Genomic DNA, 17048 nt, shown 5'->3' with positions numbered 1-17048 from the left:
AAAGAAGACCAAAAGACAACCCTCAGAATGGGAGAAAATATTTGCAAATGAAGCAACTGACAAAGGATTGATTTCCAAAATTTATAAGCAGCTCATGCAGCTTAATAACAAAAAAACAAACAACCCAATCCAAAAATGGGCAGAAGACCTAAATAGACATTTCTCCAAAGAAGATATACAGAGTGCCAACAAACACATGAAAGAATGCTCAACATCACTAATCATGAGAGAAATGCAAATCAAAACTACAATGAGATATCATCTCACACCAGTCAGAATGGCCATCATCAAAAAATCTACAAACAATAAATGCTGGAGAGGGTGTGGAGAAAAGGGAACCCTCTTACACTGTTGGTGGGAATGTAAATTGATACAGCCACTGTGGAGAACAGTATGGAGGTTCCTTAAAAAGCTACAAATAGAACTACCATATGACCCAGCAATCCCACTACTGGGCATATACCCTGAGAAAACCATAATTCAAAAAGAGTCATGTTCCAAAATGTTCATTGCAGCTCTATTTACAATAGCCCAGAGATGGAAACAACCTAAGTGTCCATCATCGGATGAATGGATAAAGAAGATGTGGCACATATATACAATGGAATATTACTCAGCCATAAAAAGAGACGAAATTGAGCTATTTGTAATGAGGTGGATAGACCTAGAGTCTGTCATACAGAGTGAAGTAAGTCAGAAAGAGAGAGACAAATACCGTATGCTAACACATATATATGGAATTTAAAAAAAAAAATGTCATGAAAAACCTAGGGGTGAAACAGGAATAAAGACACAGACTTACTAGAGAATGGACTTGAGGCTATGGGGAGGGGGAAGGGTAAACGGTGACAAAGCGATAAAGAGGCATGGACATATATACACTACCAAACGTAAGGTAGATAGCTAGTGGGAAGCAGCCGCATAGCACAGGGAGATCAGCTCGGTGCTTTGTGACCGCCTGGAGGGGTGGGATAGGGAGGGTGGGAGGGAGGGAGACGCAAGCGGGAAGAGATATGGGAATATATGTATATATATAACTGATTCATTTTGTTGTGAAGCTGAAACTAACATACCATTGTAAAGCAATTATACTCCAATAAAGATGTTAAAAAAAAATAGATTATAAAGATCAAAAAAAAAAAAAAAAGACACAGGCTTGCTGAATGTATACAAAAACAAGGCCCATATATATGCTATCTACAAGAGACCCACCTCAGACCTAGGGACACATACAGACTGAAAGTGAGGGGGTGGAAAAAGATATTCCATGCAAATGGAAATTAAAAGAAAGCTGGAGTAGCAATACTCATATCAGACAAAACAGACTTTAAAACAAAGACTATTACAAGAGACAAGGAAGGACACTACATATTGATCAAGGGATCAATCCGAGAAAAAGATATAACAGTTATTAATATATATGCACCCAACATAGGAGCACCTCAATACATAAGGCAACTGCTAACAGCTGTAAAAGAGGAAATTGACAGAAACACAGTAATAGTGGTGGACTTTAACACCTCACTTACACCAATGGACAGATCATCCAAAATGAAAATAAATAAGGAAACACAAGCTTTAAATGACACGATAGACCAGATAGATTTAATTGATATTTATATGACACTCCATCCAAAAACAGCAGATTACAATTTCTTCTCAAGTGTGCACGGAACATTCTCCAGGATAGATCACATCTTGGGTCACAAATCAAGCCTCAGTAATTTTAAGAAAATTGAAATCATATCAAGCATCTTTTCTGACCACAGCGCTATGAGATTAGAAATGAATTATAGGGGAAAAAAACGTAAAAAACACAAACACATGGAGGCTAAACACTACTTTACTAAATAACCAAGAGATCACTGAAGAAATCAAAGAGGAAATCAAGAAATACTTAGAGACAAATGACAATGAATAGACGACAATCCAAAATCTATGGGATGCAGCAAAAGCAGTTCTAAGAGGGAAGTTTATAGCTATACAAGCCTACCTCAAGAAACAAGAAAAATCTCAAATAAATAATCTAACCTTACACCTAAAGGAACTAGAGAAGGAAGAACAAAGAAAACCCAAAGTTAGCAGAAGGAAAGAAATCATAAAGATCAGAGCAGAAATAAATGACATAGAAACAAAGAAAACAATAGCAAACATCAATAAAACTAAAAGCTGATTCTTTGGGAAGATAAACAAAATTGATAAACCATTAGCCAGACTCATCAAGAAAAAGAGGGAGAGGACTCAAATCAATAAAATTAGAAATGAAGAAGGAGAAGTTACAACAGACACCACAGAAATACAAAGCATCCTAAGAGACTACTACAAGCAACTCTATGCCAATAAGATGGACAACCTGGAAGAAATGGACAAATTCTTAGAAATGCACAACCTGCTGAGACTGAAACAGGAAGAAATAGAAAATATGAACAGACCAATCACAAGTAATGAAATTGAAACTGTGATTAAAAATCTTCCAACAGGGCTTCCCTGGTGGTGCAGTGTTTGAGAGTCCGCCTGCCGGTGCAGGGGACACAGGTTCGTGCACCAGTCTGAAAAGATCCCACATGCCACAGAGCGGCTAGGCCTGTGAGCCATGACCGCTGAGCCTGCGCGTCCGGAGCCTGTGTTCCGCAATGGGAGAGGCCTCAACAGTGAGAGGCCCGCGTACCGCAAAAAAAAAAAAAATCTTCCAACAAACAAAAGTCCAGGACCAGATGGCTTCACAGGCGAATTCTGTCAAACATTTAGAGAAGAGCTAACACCCTTCCTTCTCGAACTCTTCCAAACAATTGCAGAGGAAGGAACACTCCCAAAGTCCTTCTATGAGGCCACAATCACCCTGATACCAAAACCATACAAAAATACTACTAAAAAATAAAATTACAGTCCAATATCACTGATTAATATAGATTCAAAAAGCCTCAACAAAATACTAGCAAACAGAATCCAACAACATATTGAAAGGATCATACACCATGATCAAGTGCGATTTATCCCAGGGATGCAAGGATTCTTCAGTGTATGCAAAGCAATCAGTGTGATACACCATATTAACAAACTGAAGAATAAAAACCATATGATCATCTCAGTAGATGCAGAAAAAGCTTTGGATGAAATTCAACACTCATTTGTGATAAAAACTCTCCACAAAGTGGGCATAGAGGGAACCTACCTCAACATAATAAAGGCCATATACGACAAACCCACAGCAAACATCATTCTCAGTGGTGAAAAACTGAAACCATTCCTCTAAGCTCAGGAACAAGACAAGGATGTCCACTCTCATCGCTGTTATTCAACATAGTTTTGGAAGTCCTAGCCTCTGCAATCAGAGAAGAAAAAGAAATGAATACAAATTGGAAAAGAAGTAGTAAAACTGTCACTGTTTGTAGATGACATGATACTATACTTAGAGAATCCTAAAGATGCCACCAGAAAACGACTAGAGTTAATCAATGAATTTGGTGAAGTTGCAGGATACAAAATTAATGCACAGAAATCTTTTGCATTCCTATACACTAATGATGAAATATCTGAAAGAGAAATTAAGGAAACACTCCCATTTACCATTGCAACAAAAAGAATAATATACCTAGGAATGAACCTACCTAGGGAGACAAAAGACCTGTATGCAGAAAACTGTAAGACACTGTTGAAAGAAATTAAAGACGATACCAACAGATGGAGAGATATACCATGTTCTTCGATTGGAAGAATCAATATTGTGAAAATGACTGTACTACCCAAAGCAATCTACAGATTCAGTGCAATCCCTATCAAACTACCACTGGCATTTCTCACAGAACTAGAACAAAAAATTTCACAATTTGTATGGTAACACAGAAGACCCCGAATAGCCAAAGAAGTCTTGAGGGAAAAAAACTGGAGCTGGAGGAATCAGACTCCCTGACTTCAGAGTATACTACAAAGCCACAGTAATCAAAAGACAATATGGTACTGCCATAAAAACAGAAATACAGATCAATGGAACAGGATAGAAAGCCCAGTGATAAACCCACGCTCCTATGGTCAAGTAATCTATGACAAAGGAGGCAAGGATATACAATGGAGAAAAGACAGTCTCTTCAGTAAGTGGTGCTGGGAAAACTGGGCAGCTACATGTAAAAGAATGAAAATAGAATACTCCCTAACACCATACACAAAAATAAACTCAAAATGGATTAGAGACCTAAATGTAAGACCAGACTCTATAAAACTCTTAGAGGAAAACATAGGCAGAACACTCCATGACATAAATCACAGCAAGATCTTTTTTGATCCACCTCCTAGAGTAATGGAAATAAAAACAAAAATAAACAAATGGGTCCTAATGAAACTTAAAAGCTTTTGCACAGCCAAGGAAACCATAAACAAGACGAAAAGACAACCATCAGAAGGGGAGAAAATATTTGCAAACGAATCAATGTACAAAGGATTAATCTCCAAAATATATAAACAGCTCATGCAGCTTGATGTTAAAAAAACAAACAACCCAATCCAAAAATGGGCCAAAGACCTAAATAGACATTTCTCCAAGACATACAGATGCCCAAGAAGCACATGAAAAGTTGCTCAACATCACTAATTATTAGAGAAATGCAAATCAAACCTGCAATGAGGTATCACCTCACACCAGTTAGAATGGGCTTCATTAGAAAATCTACAAACAACAAATGCTGAAGAGGATGTGGAGAAAAGGGAACCCTCTTGCACTGTTGGTGGGAATGTAAACTGATACAGCCACTATGGAGAACAGTATGGAGGTTCCTTACAAAACTAAAAATAGAAATACCATATGATCCAGCAATCCCACTACTGGGCATATACCCAGAGAAAACCACAATTCAAAAAGACACATGCACCCCACTGTTCATTGCAGCACTATTTACAATAGCCAGTTCATGAAGCAACCTAAATGCCCATCCTCAGACGAATGGATAAGGAAGATATGATACATATATACAATGGAATATTACTCAGCCATAAAAAGGAACGAAATTGGGTCATTTTTTGAGATGTGGATGGATCTAGAGACTGTCATACAGAGTGAAGTAAGTCAGAAAGAGGAAAACAAATACCGTATATTAACGCATATATGTGGAACCTAGAATAATGGTACAGATGAACTGGTCTTCAGGGCAGAAATTGAGACACAGATGTAGAGAACAAACGTATGGACACCAAGGGGGGAAAGCCGTGGGGGCGTGGGGGTGGTGGTGTGATGAATTGGGAGATTGGGATTGACATGTATACTCTGATGAGTATAAAATTGATGAGTAATGAGAACCTGCTGTATAAAAAGAAAAAGAAAAAAGGTAACATTCTTTTCTCCCAGTTAATGTTTTCTCTTTTTTGTTGATTTTCATGGCATGGGATAGCACTACTTTTCCAATTTTGTCTGAAGAGCCATGTCTTGGAAACAACAGATGTGAACTTTTTTCTATTAATATAAAAATCATTGTCTTTCAGTAGGGTAGTATATTATACTTATAGCTATTTTAGTGTGTTTTTCTTTTCAGTCTCTTCACGTTTTTCTTTACTAAAATGTCATGTTTACTTTCTTGTATATTCATTCCTCCATATTCATGCATTAAATCATTCAAAATATTTATTAAGCAAAAAAAAAAGAAAAGATGCTCAACATCACTAAATATTGGAAAAAGTTCAAATCAAAACTGCAACAGGGTATCAACTCACAGCAGTCAGAATGGCCATCATTAAAAAGTCTACAAATAATAAATACAGGAGAGGCTATGGAGAAAATGGAATCCTCCTACACTGTTGGTGGGAATGTACATTGGTGCAGCCACTGTGGAAAACAGTATGGGGGTTCCTTAAAAAACTAAGAGTTACCATATCATCCACCAATCGTACCCCCAGGCATATATCTGGAGAAAATTCTAATTTTAAAAGATACATGCACCCCAGTATTCATAGCAGCACTATTTACAATAGCCAAGAAATGGAAGCAACCCAAATGTTCAACAACAGATGAATGGATAAAGAAGATATGGTGTGTTTGTGTGTGTGTGTGTGTGTGTGTGTGTGTGCGTGATATATTTGCATACATATACACACTCAGTGGAATATTACTCAGCTATAAGAAAAAATGAAATAATGCCATTTGCAGCAACATGGATGGACCTAGAGATTATCATATTAAGTGAAGTAAGTCAGATAGAGAAAGACAAATGTTATCACTTATATGTAGAATCTAAAAAAATGATACAAATGAACTTATTTACAAAACAGAGATAGACTCACAGACCTAGAAAACAAACTTATGGTTACCAAAGTGGATAGCGGAGGATGGGGGGAGATAAATTAGGAGCTTGGGATTAACAAATACACACTACTAGGTATGAAATAGATAAACAAGGACCTGCTATATAGCACAGGGAACTATACAGTAAGTCCCCTACATACAAACCTCCAAGTTGCAAACTTTCAAAGATGCAAATGTGCATTTGCATGTCCAATCATGTAAGGCGTGAGTGAAATTGCAGCTTGCCCTCCGTCTCCTACTGCTGATGATCCTTCAGCTCTGCCGTCTCCCACCTCCTCTCCCTCCTCCAGTCGGTAACTCTTCTTGCCTGTTCACTCGATGCCAATCCCTGTATGCCAGCTGTTGTACTGTACTACTGTACTTTTCAAGGTACCGTACTGTAAGATTAAAAATGTTTTATTTTGTTTTTTATGTATTATTTTGTGTGAAAAGTATTATAAACCTATAATAGTACAGTACTATGTAGCTGATTGTGTTAGTTGAGTACCTAGGTTAACTTTGTTGGACTTAGGAACACACTCGGAATGGAACTCATTCATATGTAGGGGACTTACTGTATTCAATATCTTGTAATAGGGCTTCCCTGGTGGCGCAGTGGTTGCGAGTCCGCCTGCCGATGCAGGGGACACGGGTTCGTGCCCCGGTCCGGGAAGATCCCACGTGCCGCGGAGCGGCTGGGCCCGTGAGCCATGGCCGCTGAACCTGCGCGTCCGGAGCCTCTGCTCCGCAGCGGGAGGGGCCACAACAGTGAGAGGCCCGCGTGACGCAAAAAAAAAAAAAAAAAAAAAAAGATAAATATCTTGTAATAACTTAAAGAATCTGATAATAACTTAAAAGAATCTGAATCACTTTGCTGTACATCTGAAACTAACACAACATTGTAAATTAACTACACTTCAGTTTTTAAAAATGGTTACAAAAAAAAGGAACCCCAAAGAGAGTGACTGTTGACTTCTCACCAGAAACAGTGGGGACCAGAAGGCAGTGGCATATTCAGAATGATAGGAAAAAAGTAACAGCTAACCAGGAATCCTATAATCAGCAAAATTATCTCACAAAAATGAAGATATTAACAAATAAAGAAAAACTGAGAATTTCTTGCTAGCTGACCTGCCTGCAAGAAATACTAAAGGAAGTTCTTTAGGTTGATAGCAAGTGAAACAAAAAGCATTGGTAATTAGGTAATTATACAACAGTATAAATGCATACTTCTTTTCCTTTCTTCTCTTGTATTATTTAAAAAGCAAATGTATAAAACATACAATTGTTTGTTGGGCTTTTATCGTATAAAATGTAATATAAAAATAACAGCACAAAGAAGGAAGGTGGGAGCCAGTTTGGGAATAAGGAATGACACTAGAGAATAACTCTGAGCCATGGGGAGAAACAAAAAGATCCAGAAATGGTAAATAAGAAAGTTAATATAGGGGCTTCCCTGGTGGCGCAGTGGTTGAGAGTCCGCCTGCCGATGCAGGGGACACGGGTTCATGCCCTGGTCCGGGAGGATCCCACATGCCGCAGAGTGGCTGGGCCCGTGAGCCATGGCTGCTGGGCCTGCGCGTCTGGAGCCTGTGCTCCGCAACGGGAGAGGCCACAATGGTGAGAGGCCCGCGTACTGCAAAAAAAAAAAAAGAAAGAAAGAAAGAAAGTTAATATAACAAATTATAAATATATACTTTCATTCTTTACTTCTCTTAGCTTCTTTGAAACACATAAAATTATATGAAGTAATTAAAACTTTTATTGTTGCATTGTCTATTTCAAAACTTACCACAGGGCTTCCCTGGTGGTGCGGTGGTTGGGAGTCTGCCTGCCGATGCAGGGGACAGGGTTCGTGCCCCAGTCCGGGAGGATCCCACATGCTGCGGAGCGGCTGGGCCCGTGAGCCATGGCTGCTGGGCCTGCGCGTCCGGAGCCTGCGCTCCGCAACAGGGGAGGCCGCGGCAGTGAGAGGCCCGCGTACCGCCAAAAAAAAAAAAAAAAAAAAAAAAACTTACCACAAAGCTATAGTAATCAAGACAGTGTGGTACTGACATAAGGATAGACATAGAGATCAGTGAAATAGAATTAAGAGTCCGGAAACAAACCCTCACCTTTATGGTCAGTTGATTTTTGACCAGATTGTGAAGACTATTCAATGTGAAAATGTAGTCTTTCTAACAATGGTTCTGGGACAAGTGTGTAGCCACATGGAAAAGAATGAAGTTTGGACCCCTATCTCGAAATGGATCAGAGACCTAAATGAAAGAGCTAAAATTATAAAACTATAATTATACATAAGTTAAAATAATAAGACTTTTAGAAGTATAGGCTTAAATCTTTGTAACCTTGGGTTAGACAGTGTTTTCTTAGATATGACACCAAGAGCACAAGCAATAAAATAAAAAATCAATTAATTAGATATCAGCAAAATTAAAACTTTTCTGTGAAGGACCAACAAAGAAGTGAAAAGATAACCCACAGAATGGCAGTAAATGTTGGAAATCATATATTTGTTAAAGAACTTGTACTTAGAATCTATAAAGAGCTCTTACAACTTGATAATATAAAGACAACTAATTTTTTTTAATGGGCAAAGATCTGAGTAGACAGTTCTCCAAAGAAAATATTCAAATGACCAGTAAGCATATGGAAAGATTCTTGACATCATTAGTCATCAGAGATAGGCAAATCGAAACACAGTGATCTACCACTTGACACCCACTAAGATGACTGTAGTCAAAAAGACAGATAATAACAAGTATTGACAAGGATGTGGAGAAATTGGTGCCCTCATACACCATGTTACTGTACAGTGGTACAGCTGCTTTGGAAAACAGTCTGGCTAAGTTCCTTAGAAAGTTAAACGTGAAGTTACCATATGACCCAGCAATTTCACTTCTAGGTATATACCCATAAGAAATGAAAACAAATGCCAAACAAAGACTTGTACACAGATGTTCATAGCAGCCCAAAGTGGGAGCAACCCAGATGTCTATCAACTGATGAATGGATAAACAAAATGTGGTATTTCCATACAGTGGAATATTAATTGGCCATAACAAAGAATGAAGTATTGACACATGCTACAACATGGATGGACCTTGAAAACATTATGCTAAGTGAAAGATTCCGGTCATAAAGGACTACATACTGTGTGACTCTGGACATTTATCTGAAATGTCCAGAATAAGCCAGTCTATAAAAGACAGAGATGGGGGTTATTTGGGGAGATGGGGAGTGACTGCAAATGGGCATGGGGGTTTCCTTTTAGGGGGATGAAAATATTCTACAATTGACTGTGGTGACAGTGGCAGAACTCTGTGAATGTACTAAAAGCCATTGAATTGTACACTTTTTTTTTTTTAGCAACTTTCATGGTTTGGATGCTTTTTTTTTTCAAATTTATTTATTTATTTATATTTATTTTTGGCTGTGTTGGGTCTTTGTTTCTGTGCAAGGGCTTTCTCTAGTTGTGGCAAGCAGGGGCCGCTCTTCATCGCGGTGCATGGGCCTCTCACTATCGCAGCCTCTCCTGTTGCAGAGCACAGGCTCCAGACGCGCAGGCTCAGTAGTTGTGGCTCACGGGCATAGTTGCTCCGCGGCATGTGGGATCCTCCCTTACCAGGGCTCAAACCTGCATCCCCTGCATTGGCAGGCAGACTCTCAACCACTGCGCCACCAGGGAAGCCCTGTACACTTTTAAGTAGGTAAATTGTATGGTATGTGAATTATATCTCAGTAAAGCTGATGTACACAATATTCACTTCAGTAACCCTGAAGAGAGCCTAAAAAGACAGCATTTGTGTTCCAAAACACGTACAGTTTTGTTAGACTGTTATATGACTGCCATGTTTATTAAGATGTTGAAGGCAGAGAAAACTGGCTTCAAGTATGAGCCCCAGAAAATCATAAGCGCAAACATCTCTACTTGCTGGCATTGATTTGTATGTTACCACAGGCAAGCCTATGTTGCACTGGGGTGAGTAGCTGCACGGTTGCATTTCTTCGTTGAAGATGAATGATTCTCCTGAGCAGTGCTGGACATGAGAGTAGCTAACGCAAATGAAAATAAAACTCCTCCAGTTCCCTAACTCATTGAATGGCACCATCATTCCTCCAGTTGCCCAAGCCAAACATCTCGGAGTCATCCTCAATTCCTCCCTCACTCCCATTTCTAATCTATCACTAAGTCCTGTCAATTCTGCCTCCTAAATATCGTATATTCATTTACTTTTCCCCATCTTCCACCATCACCAACCTAGTTCAGGTTATCATCTCTTACCTCAGCTACTGCAGGAACCTTTTAGCTGGTCTTCTTGCATCTCTTGCTTTCTTCATTTCTCCATCCAGCAACCAGAGTGATCTTTTAAATTTTAGAATATATGTGACCTTGCTTAATCTTCTTCAGTAGTTTCTCATTGCTCTTAAAAACCAAAATCCTAAACATGGCCTACAAGGTCCTGCGTACCTGTCTGTCCTCATCTTGAGCCACTCTTTCCGTCACTCTCTGTACTGCTAGCCACACAGTACTCCACTAATTACCACCTCCTAGACAAATTTGATGGCCTCTTTCTTTACCCTGGCCTTCATTATTGACCACTGCCTCCTTATTGAAATTGTCTTTTCTTTTGTCCTTTATGTTCTCATCACTCTTCTGTGTTATCTTTTCCCTCTTGCCACCCAACTATGAACATTTACAATATTCTCTACTCTTTCCTTCTCCATATTCTATACTCTGTCCTTTAAGTGGATTGATATTTTTCAACTATTACCTGAGTTCCAGTCCATATCTGCAACAGCCCACATGATATCGCCAAAGTTACCTCAATCTCAACATGATTAAAATAGAAGTTAACATTATTTTGATCCTTTATCCCCAGAAACATTTCCTTCCAATTTCTTCTTTCAGTGGTATCAGCATTCTCTCAGCCATTCAAACTATGTACTTCAGAGCCATTTTTAATTGACCTATCTTCCATTCCCCATATCAAATCAGTTACCATGTTCTACTGATTCTTCCTTTAGAGTGTTTCTTACATCTTTCCATTTCCATTGTCACTATTTCTGACCCTCATCCACTTCATTCTTCATCTCTTAACAAGCCCATTTAAACAGTTCTCGCTGTATGTGTTTTCTCACACTCACGTCTGTTCTAAACACCACTGGCATTTCAATCTTACTAAAACTCCAGTTTCATCATATAACTTTCCTTCTCAAAAAGTTTCAGGAACTTCTCATTGCCAGCAGAATAAGTCCCAAAATCTGTGGCCTGTTATGCAAAACCCTTAACACTCCAGCCCGATGTTTCACAAATTACATTCCACAAGATGTTAGTAAATGATCTACATACTCTGGATTAAACAAAGTTACATGGTTTCTTCACTGTAAAAGTTCCTAAAACTTTTAATGAACTAATGTGCATTAAAACTCTCCAAGAGGTTGTATATAGAATGCAGCATTTCCAAAATGTATTTGACTAAAGAACCCTATTTTTATACACCATCTGTTAACATTTTTCATGACACTAATGTTCTAAGGAAAAGCATCTAGGAAGTGCTTAGGTAGCCCCATCCTACATTTCCAGTCCTATTTCCCATTAATTTCCCTACATCAGTTGTCTGCTTGGGCCAAATGACTGTTAGTTCCCCTGAGACGTGCTTAGTCTCAAGCACAATCTGAGTCTTTATTGATTCTGTTCTGCCCACATGGAATGCCCTTCTCTTTCTCTCTCTATATTTTTTAAGTTGAGATACAATTCATATATAAAATTCACAATTTTAAGGTATACAATTCAGTGGTTTTTAGTATATTCACAAAATTCTGCAACTATCACCAGTATCCAAATCCAGAACATTTTCATCACCCCAAAAAGAAACCCCATAACCATTAGCAGTCACTCCCCATTCCCCTCTCCCCCAGCCCCTGGCAACTACCAATCTTCTGTCTCTCTGGAATTGCCTGTTCTGGACATTTCATATAACCTCTCTATAGCTAGATATCCTGCTCATCTACTCTAAGATCATGTCTATTTGTTCAGTCATTTGTTAAGTCATTCAGTTAAAATCACAACACGGTCATGTGTCAGGCTGTGAATACGCAAAGGTAGATGACATTCTGCCTTTAAGGAACTCCCAGCCTAGTGAAGGAGACAGACAATAGGTGCCATGAACAAAGTGCCATAGGAACAAAGTGGTACAGATAACAAATTGTGGAGAGTCAGGCAAAGCCTGAATGAGGAGGTAGCATTTTAATAACTGGATATTAATTCATTTGTTCATTCATTCATAAATTCATTCATTCAGCAAATATCTGTTGGACCCTTATTATGTGTCAGGCACAGTGTTGGACTCTGAGGATACAAAAATGAAGAAGAAAAATTCCCTGTACTCAAGGAGCTCAGCCTGGAGGAGATATATATATACACAGTTTCAAAACAATGTGATATAAGTTGTATTAGAGGAATGTAAAGCTTGCTGTGGCAACAGAGAGAAAGGAATAACTAACTCCGTTTGTTAATTTGAAGAAAAGGTAGAAGTTTACCAAGTGGATAAAGATTGGGTGGGGGACTGGCATTTCAAGCAGAGAGACTAGACCTCTGACTGTGCCAGCCCAGTGCTCATTTGTTTGACTGAGCTGGAGCACCTAATGCCTGTGTCACTCTGACTAGCCCTTAATCACATTCCTGGTGTGGTCCTCTTTATACGTGGATGCCTTGTCTCCCCAGAGGCATTATGTATCATTTAGGATAAGAGCTTTGTCTTGTCACTCTTAGCACCCTCATTCTCATAGTGTTTTATGCATAGTAATTTTTTATAGATCCACATGGGTGAAAGGACAGCTGAGACAATGTCATTGACACTCTCAACAACCTGCTGCCCAGGTCTTCTGTCACATATCCGCCTTCAAGGGCCTGAGACCTCTTGTGTAGATGAAGGACTTTAACATGGAATGAGCACACAAGTGCTCCCTCTGTGGTCCATCTCCTATACAAGAACGACAAAAGTAGGTCCTTAGACTAATCCTTTTTGCTATTGCAAAATCTTGTGATCAGCCATGTTAAAAGACAAAGGGACCATCTTAGAAATGTGCCCTGTGTTCATAGCAAGGTAGATACTGTCAACACTAAAGATCATTTTTAAATTGTAATCAGTTGACTTGAAGTACAATAAAACAGATTACACTCCATAATCAGTTTTTGCCTTCAAAGTGGAATCTGAGGTTTCCCGGAGAAGGAATTCTGCCTCAAGATTCTAACAGAAATTCTGCCTGAGTTTCCAGCCTGCTGGCCTGCCCTACAAATTTCAGACTCAAGATCACAACATCAAGTCTTACCTGATTTTACAGCCTGCTGGCCTACCCTACAGATTTCAAACTTGCCAGCCCCTACATTGTGTGAGCCAGTTCCTTAAAATAAATCTCTTTATACATATGCAAAAAATAAAGATTAATATAATTTCTATTCCAAACACAGACTGATTCAGGTCAAGGAGATTAAGAGATTCAATAAAACTGCTGCTTCACAACCTTCTCTGAAAATTAGAGATAGGTACTGGGGAGATAATCGACTGAGGACAGCAACAAGGGAAGCCCCAAACAGGATACAGGTTTTTCTCCTGCTTCAGAAAGACAGAACTCAGTGCAAGAGGGCTTCATTGCTTTTTTAGTGTATATATCACTTCATGAGGTCTTGCTATGGAGCATCCTACAGCTGACAGACCTTCAAGGTGGTCTCCTCCTACTCTCCAGGAGCACAGGATTGCTCGTGGGGGCCGCGGGCTCCTTCCTCAGTGTCAGCAGAGCACCCATTGTTTAATAATACTGGGATGCAGCCCTTATAGAGTCAGGGCTACAGTGATTGTGACAGTAATAACTGTAAACCCACTGTTCTCGGATTTCAGGAAGGCTACCCAGAAATGGAGATTCTCTGGCTGATGATCAAGTCCTGGAATATTGGAATATTTATGTACAGCAGCAACAAGTATACGTCTAGTGAAAAGTGGTGTGGCCTGGCACTGCGTTTCCTTGACCACCTTGGCTCCCTTAAGAGAAGCTATGAAACTCAGGTGAGGAGGGAGAGGGCTACGGGTGGATGGCATGACTCAGGGACAGAGAGGTTCTACATAGCTCTCGTTAAGGACACAACCCTACCTTCCTTGGCTAGGAAAGGATCTTGACCATTGTTCCTCTCAGTGGTTCCACAAAAGTGCAAGAGTTATGGGACTATAAACAGTAATTTTTTATAGTGAAAACCAGGAAGAATGGTGAACAAGGCAAACTTAGGAATAGAAAATGGAATCTAATTAAGAAGAATGCCAAGAGTGGGCTCTGGAAAGATGCATCCCTGTCAATGCCAGTGCACGTAGGGAAGGACCAGCCTCTGTGCAAACAATGAGTGTTTAAAAAGACATTTTCTGCAGGAACTTTTTTTTTTTTTTGCGGTACGCGGGCTTCTCACTGCTGTGGCCTCTCCCGTTGCGGAGCACAGGCTCTGGACACGCAGGCTCAGCGGCCATGGCTCACGGGCCCAGCCGCTCCGCGGCATGTGGGATCCTCCCAGACCGGGGCACGAACCCGCGTCCACCGCATCGGCAGGCAGACTCCCAACCACTGCACCACCAGAGAAGCCCAGGAACTATTCTGAGTAGCAGACTTCTGGGCCCTTAGCTAACGAGGAGAGGCTTGATAGAGAAAAAGGTTTTGTATCACATAAGAGCAAAGGATCTTTTATGTTTTAAGTACTTCCTCCCTTCTTCTGCCTATCTCTAGTGAACAGACCTAGTGTCATGGGATCCCTTTTCCCCAGGTGAGTACTGTATGTTCTTCCCAGAGTGGTGCCTCAGGTCTCTCATGCCATCACCATGGATCTGGGAAGATTTCCCACATTTCCTTTCCTCTCAAGAAATCTATTTGCTGTTCTCTTTCCCAGATTCATGTTCTGTACAGTGAGCTTCTGGAAACATTAAATAATAAAAAAGGGCCCACTTGTTAATGAAGAGTGAGAACTGCTGGAACAGAGCAAGCTGCCAGTGACTTGAAGATGTGTGTTCCTGAGATGTTGAATGTTTAAATTCTTACCAAACTTACTCTTGAGTTTTTGTTTCTGTTTTCTCCTGCCCTATTTTCATGTTGTTAAATGACATTTTCTAAAATAAAAGCATTTTGACTTTTAGTGCTGTGACCAGCTAATTTCTGGGGGACAAATGATTTTTTCCAAAGTGCTAAGGAGCTAAGGAACATTTTATATACATATATATATATATATATATATATATACACACACACACACACACACACAGAAATAGCCCATGTGAGAGCAAGCTGATTCATGCCCCATGTGACCAAAAGGGGATGTTCATCCCAGTCCCACACAGGTTGCATTTTATTAGAGAAGTGCTGAAATTCGCAATACCTGAAGATAACAGAGAACCATAGACTCTTCATCGGAAGGACCTTAGTGGTCTTCGGGCCCAGCATCGATCAGATTTCATGAAATCGATGACATCCTTGAGACTTGGTTGTGCAGTCTGTATCAGAACATAGCCTGTGACAAACTCCCGAGACAACGCAATCTGCCTTTTTTTTGCTAATTGGTAAAATACCCTTCCTCATACTGAACAGAAATGTGTCTCCCTGTAACAAGTTTGTTTCCTCTTTCCCCCATCCTGCTGACTTTTTTGTCTTCCGGTTAAACATCCTCAGACCCCCTCAGCTGTTCCTCATATGATGTAGTCACCTCACCTTTCCCAGAGCCAAGGCCCATGTTCCAGTGAGATCTGACCCACACAGAGTTCAGCAGCCTCATTCTGGCTAGACTTGCATTAGTGTACCGTAAGATGACACTGGCTTCTTTTTCCCTGTTGATTTGTATTAACATTTTTTAACTTTTGATTTTGAAATAGTTTCATACTTACAGAAAAGGTGCAAATTGCCACATACCCTTTACCCAGATTCCCCATTTGTTAACATTTTACCACATTGCCTTATCATTCTCTCTTTGTGTATTTCTTTCTGAACCATTTGAGATTAATTTACAGACTTCTTGCTCCATTACCCCTTAATGCCGCATTGTGTATTTCCTAAAAGCAAGGATACTATTCTCCTAAGTCAGGGGTCCCCAATCCCCGGGCTGCAGACCACAACTGGTCCGCGGCCTGTTAGGAGCCGGGCTGCACAACAGTAGGTGAGCAGTGGGCGAGCAAGCGAAGCTTCATCTGCCGTTCCCCATTGCTCACATTCCCCGCCCACCGCCCCCCACCGCCATCCGTGGAAAAATTGTCTTCCATGAAACCGGTCCCTGGTGCCAAAAAGGTCGGGGACCGCTGTCCTAAACGACCACAGTACAACCATCAAAATTAGAAAATAACGATACAAGTCTACCATCTAATCCACAGGCTCCATTCCAATTTCATTGATTGTCCTAATAAAGTCTTTCATAAGTTCAGGATCATAAGTTGCATTTAGATGTCATGTCTCTTTCGTCCCCTGCAAATGGAAACAGTTTCTCAGTCTTTCCTGATCTTTCATGACCTTGACATTTTTTAAGAGTACCGGCCAGTTACTTTGTAACATGAACCTCAACTTCTGTGTTTCTGGTGTTTCCTAATGATTAATTTACGCATTTTTGGTAGGCACACCACAGAAGAGATGTGTTCTTCTCAGTGCATCATACCAACAGACAGACAATGTCAGTTTGTCCCACTGATGGTTCAAGTTAAGACGGTGTCTACCATATTAGTAATTCATAAGTAATTAGGAAGTATTTTGTGGAAGACACCTTGAG

The 17048-nt window shown here is 40.0% G+C and overlaps 1 protein-coding gene across 1 annotated transcript in view; it reads left to right on the top strand.

Moving 5' to 3' along the window:
* TEX11 (testis expressed 11) overlaps positions 1-14442 on the top strand; it is a gene marked incomplete at both ends in the record, with an annotated part of 339328 nt that extends 324886 nt beyond the window's left edge. The window contains one exon of the mRNA XM_082865110.1: positions 14167-14442. Coding sequence (XP_082721236.1) covers positions 14167-14442 — 276 coding nt within the window. The remainder of the gene's footprint in view (positions 1-14166) is intronic.
* Between the last annotated feature and the right edge of the window lie 2606 nt (positions 14443-17048).

This window comes from Leucopleurus acutus (genome assembly GCF_964270905.1).
Source record: "Leucopleurus acutus genome assembly, chromosome: X".
Classification (NCBI taxonomy): domain Eukaryota; kingdom Metazoa; phylum Chordata; class Mammalia; order Artiodactyla; family Delphinidae; genus Leucopleurus; species Leucopleurus acutus.
This window is presented reverse-complemented; position numbering and strand designations above follow the sequence as displayed.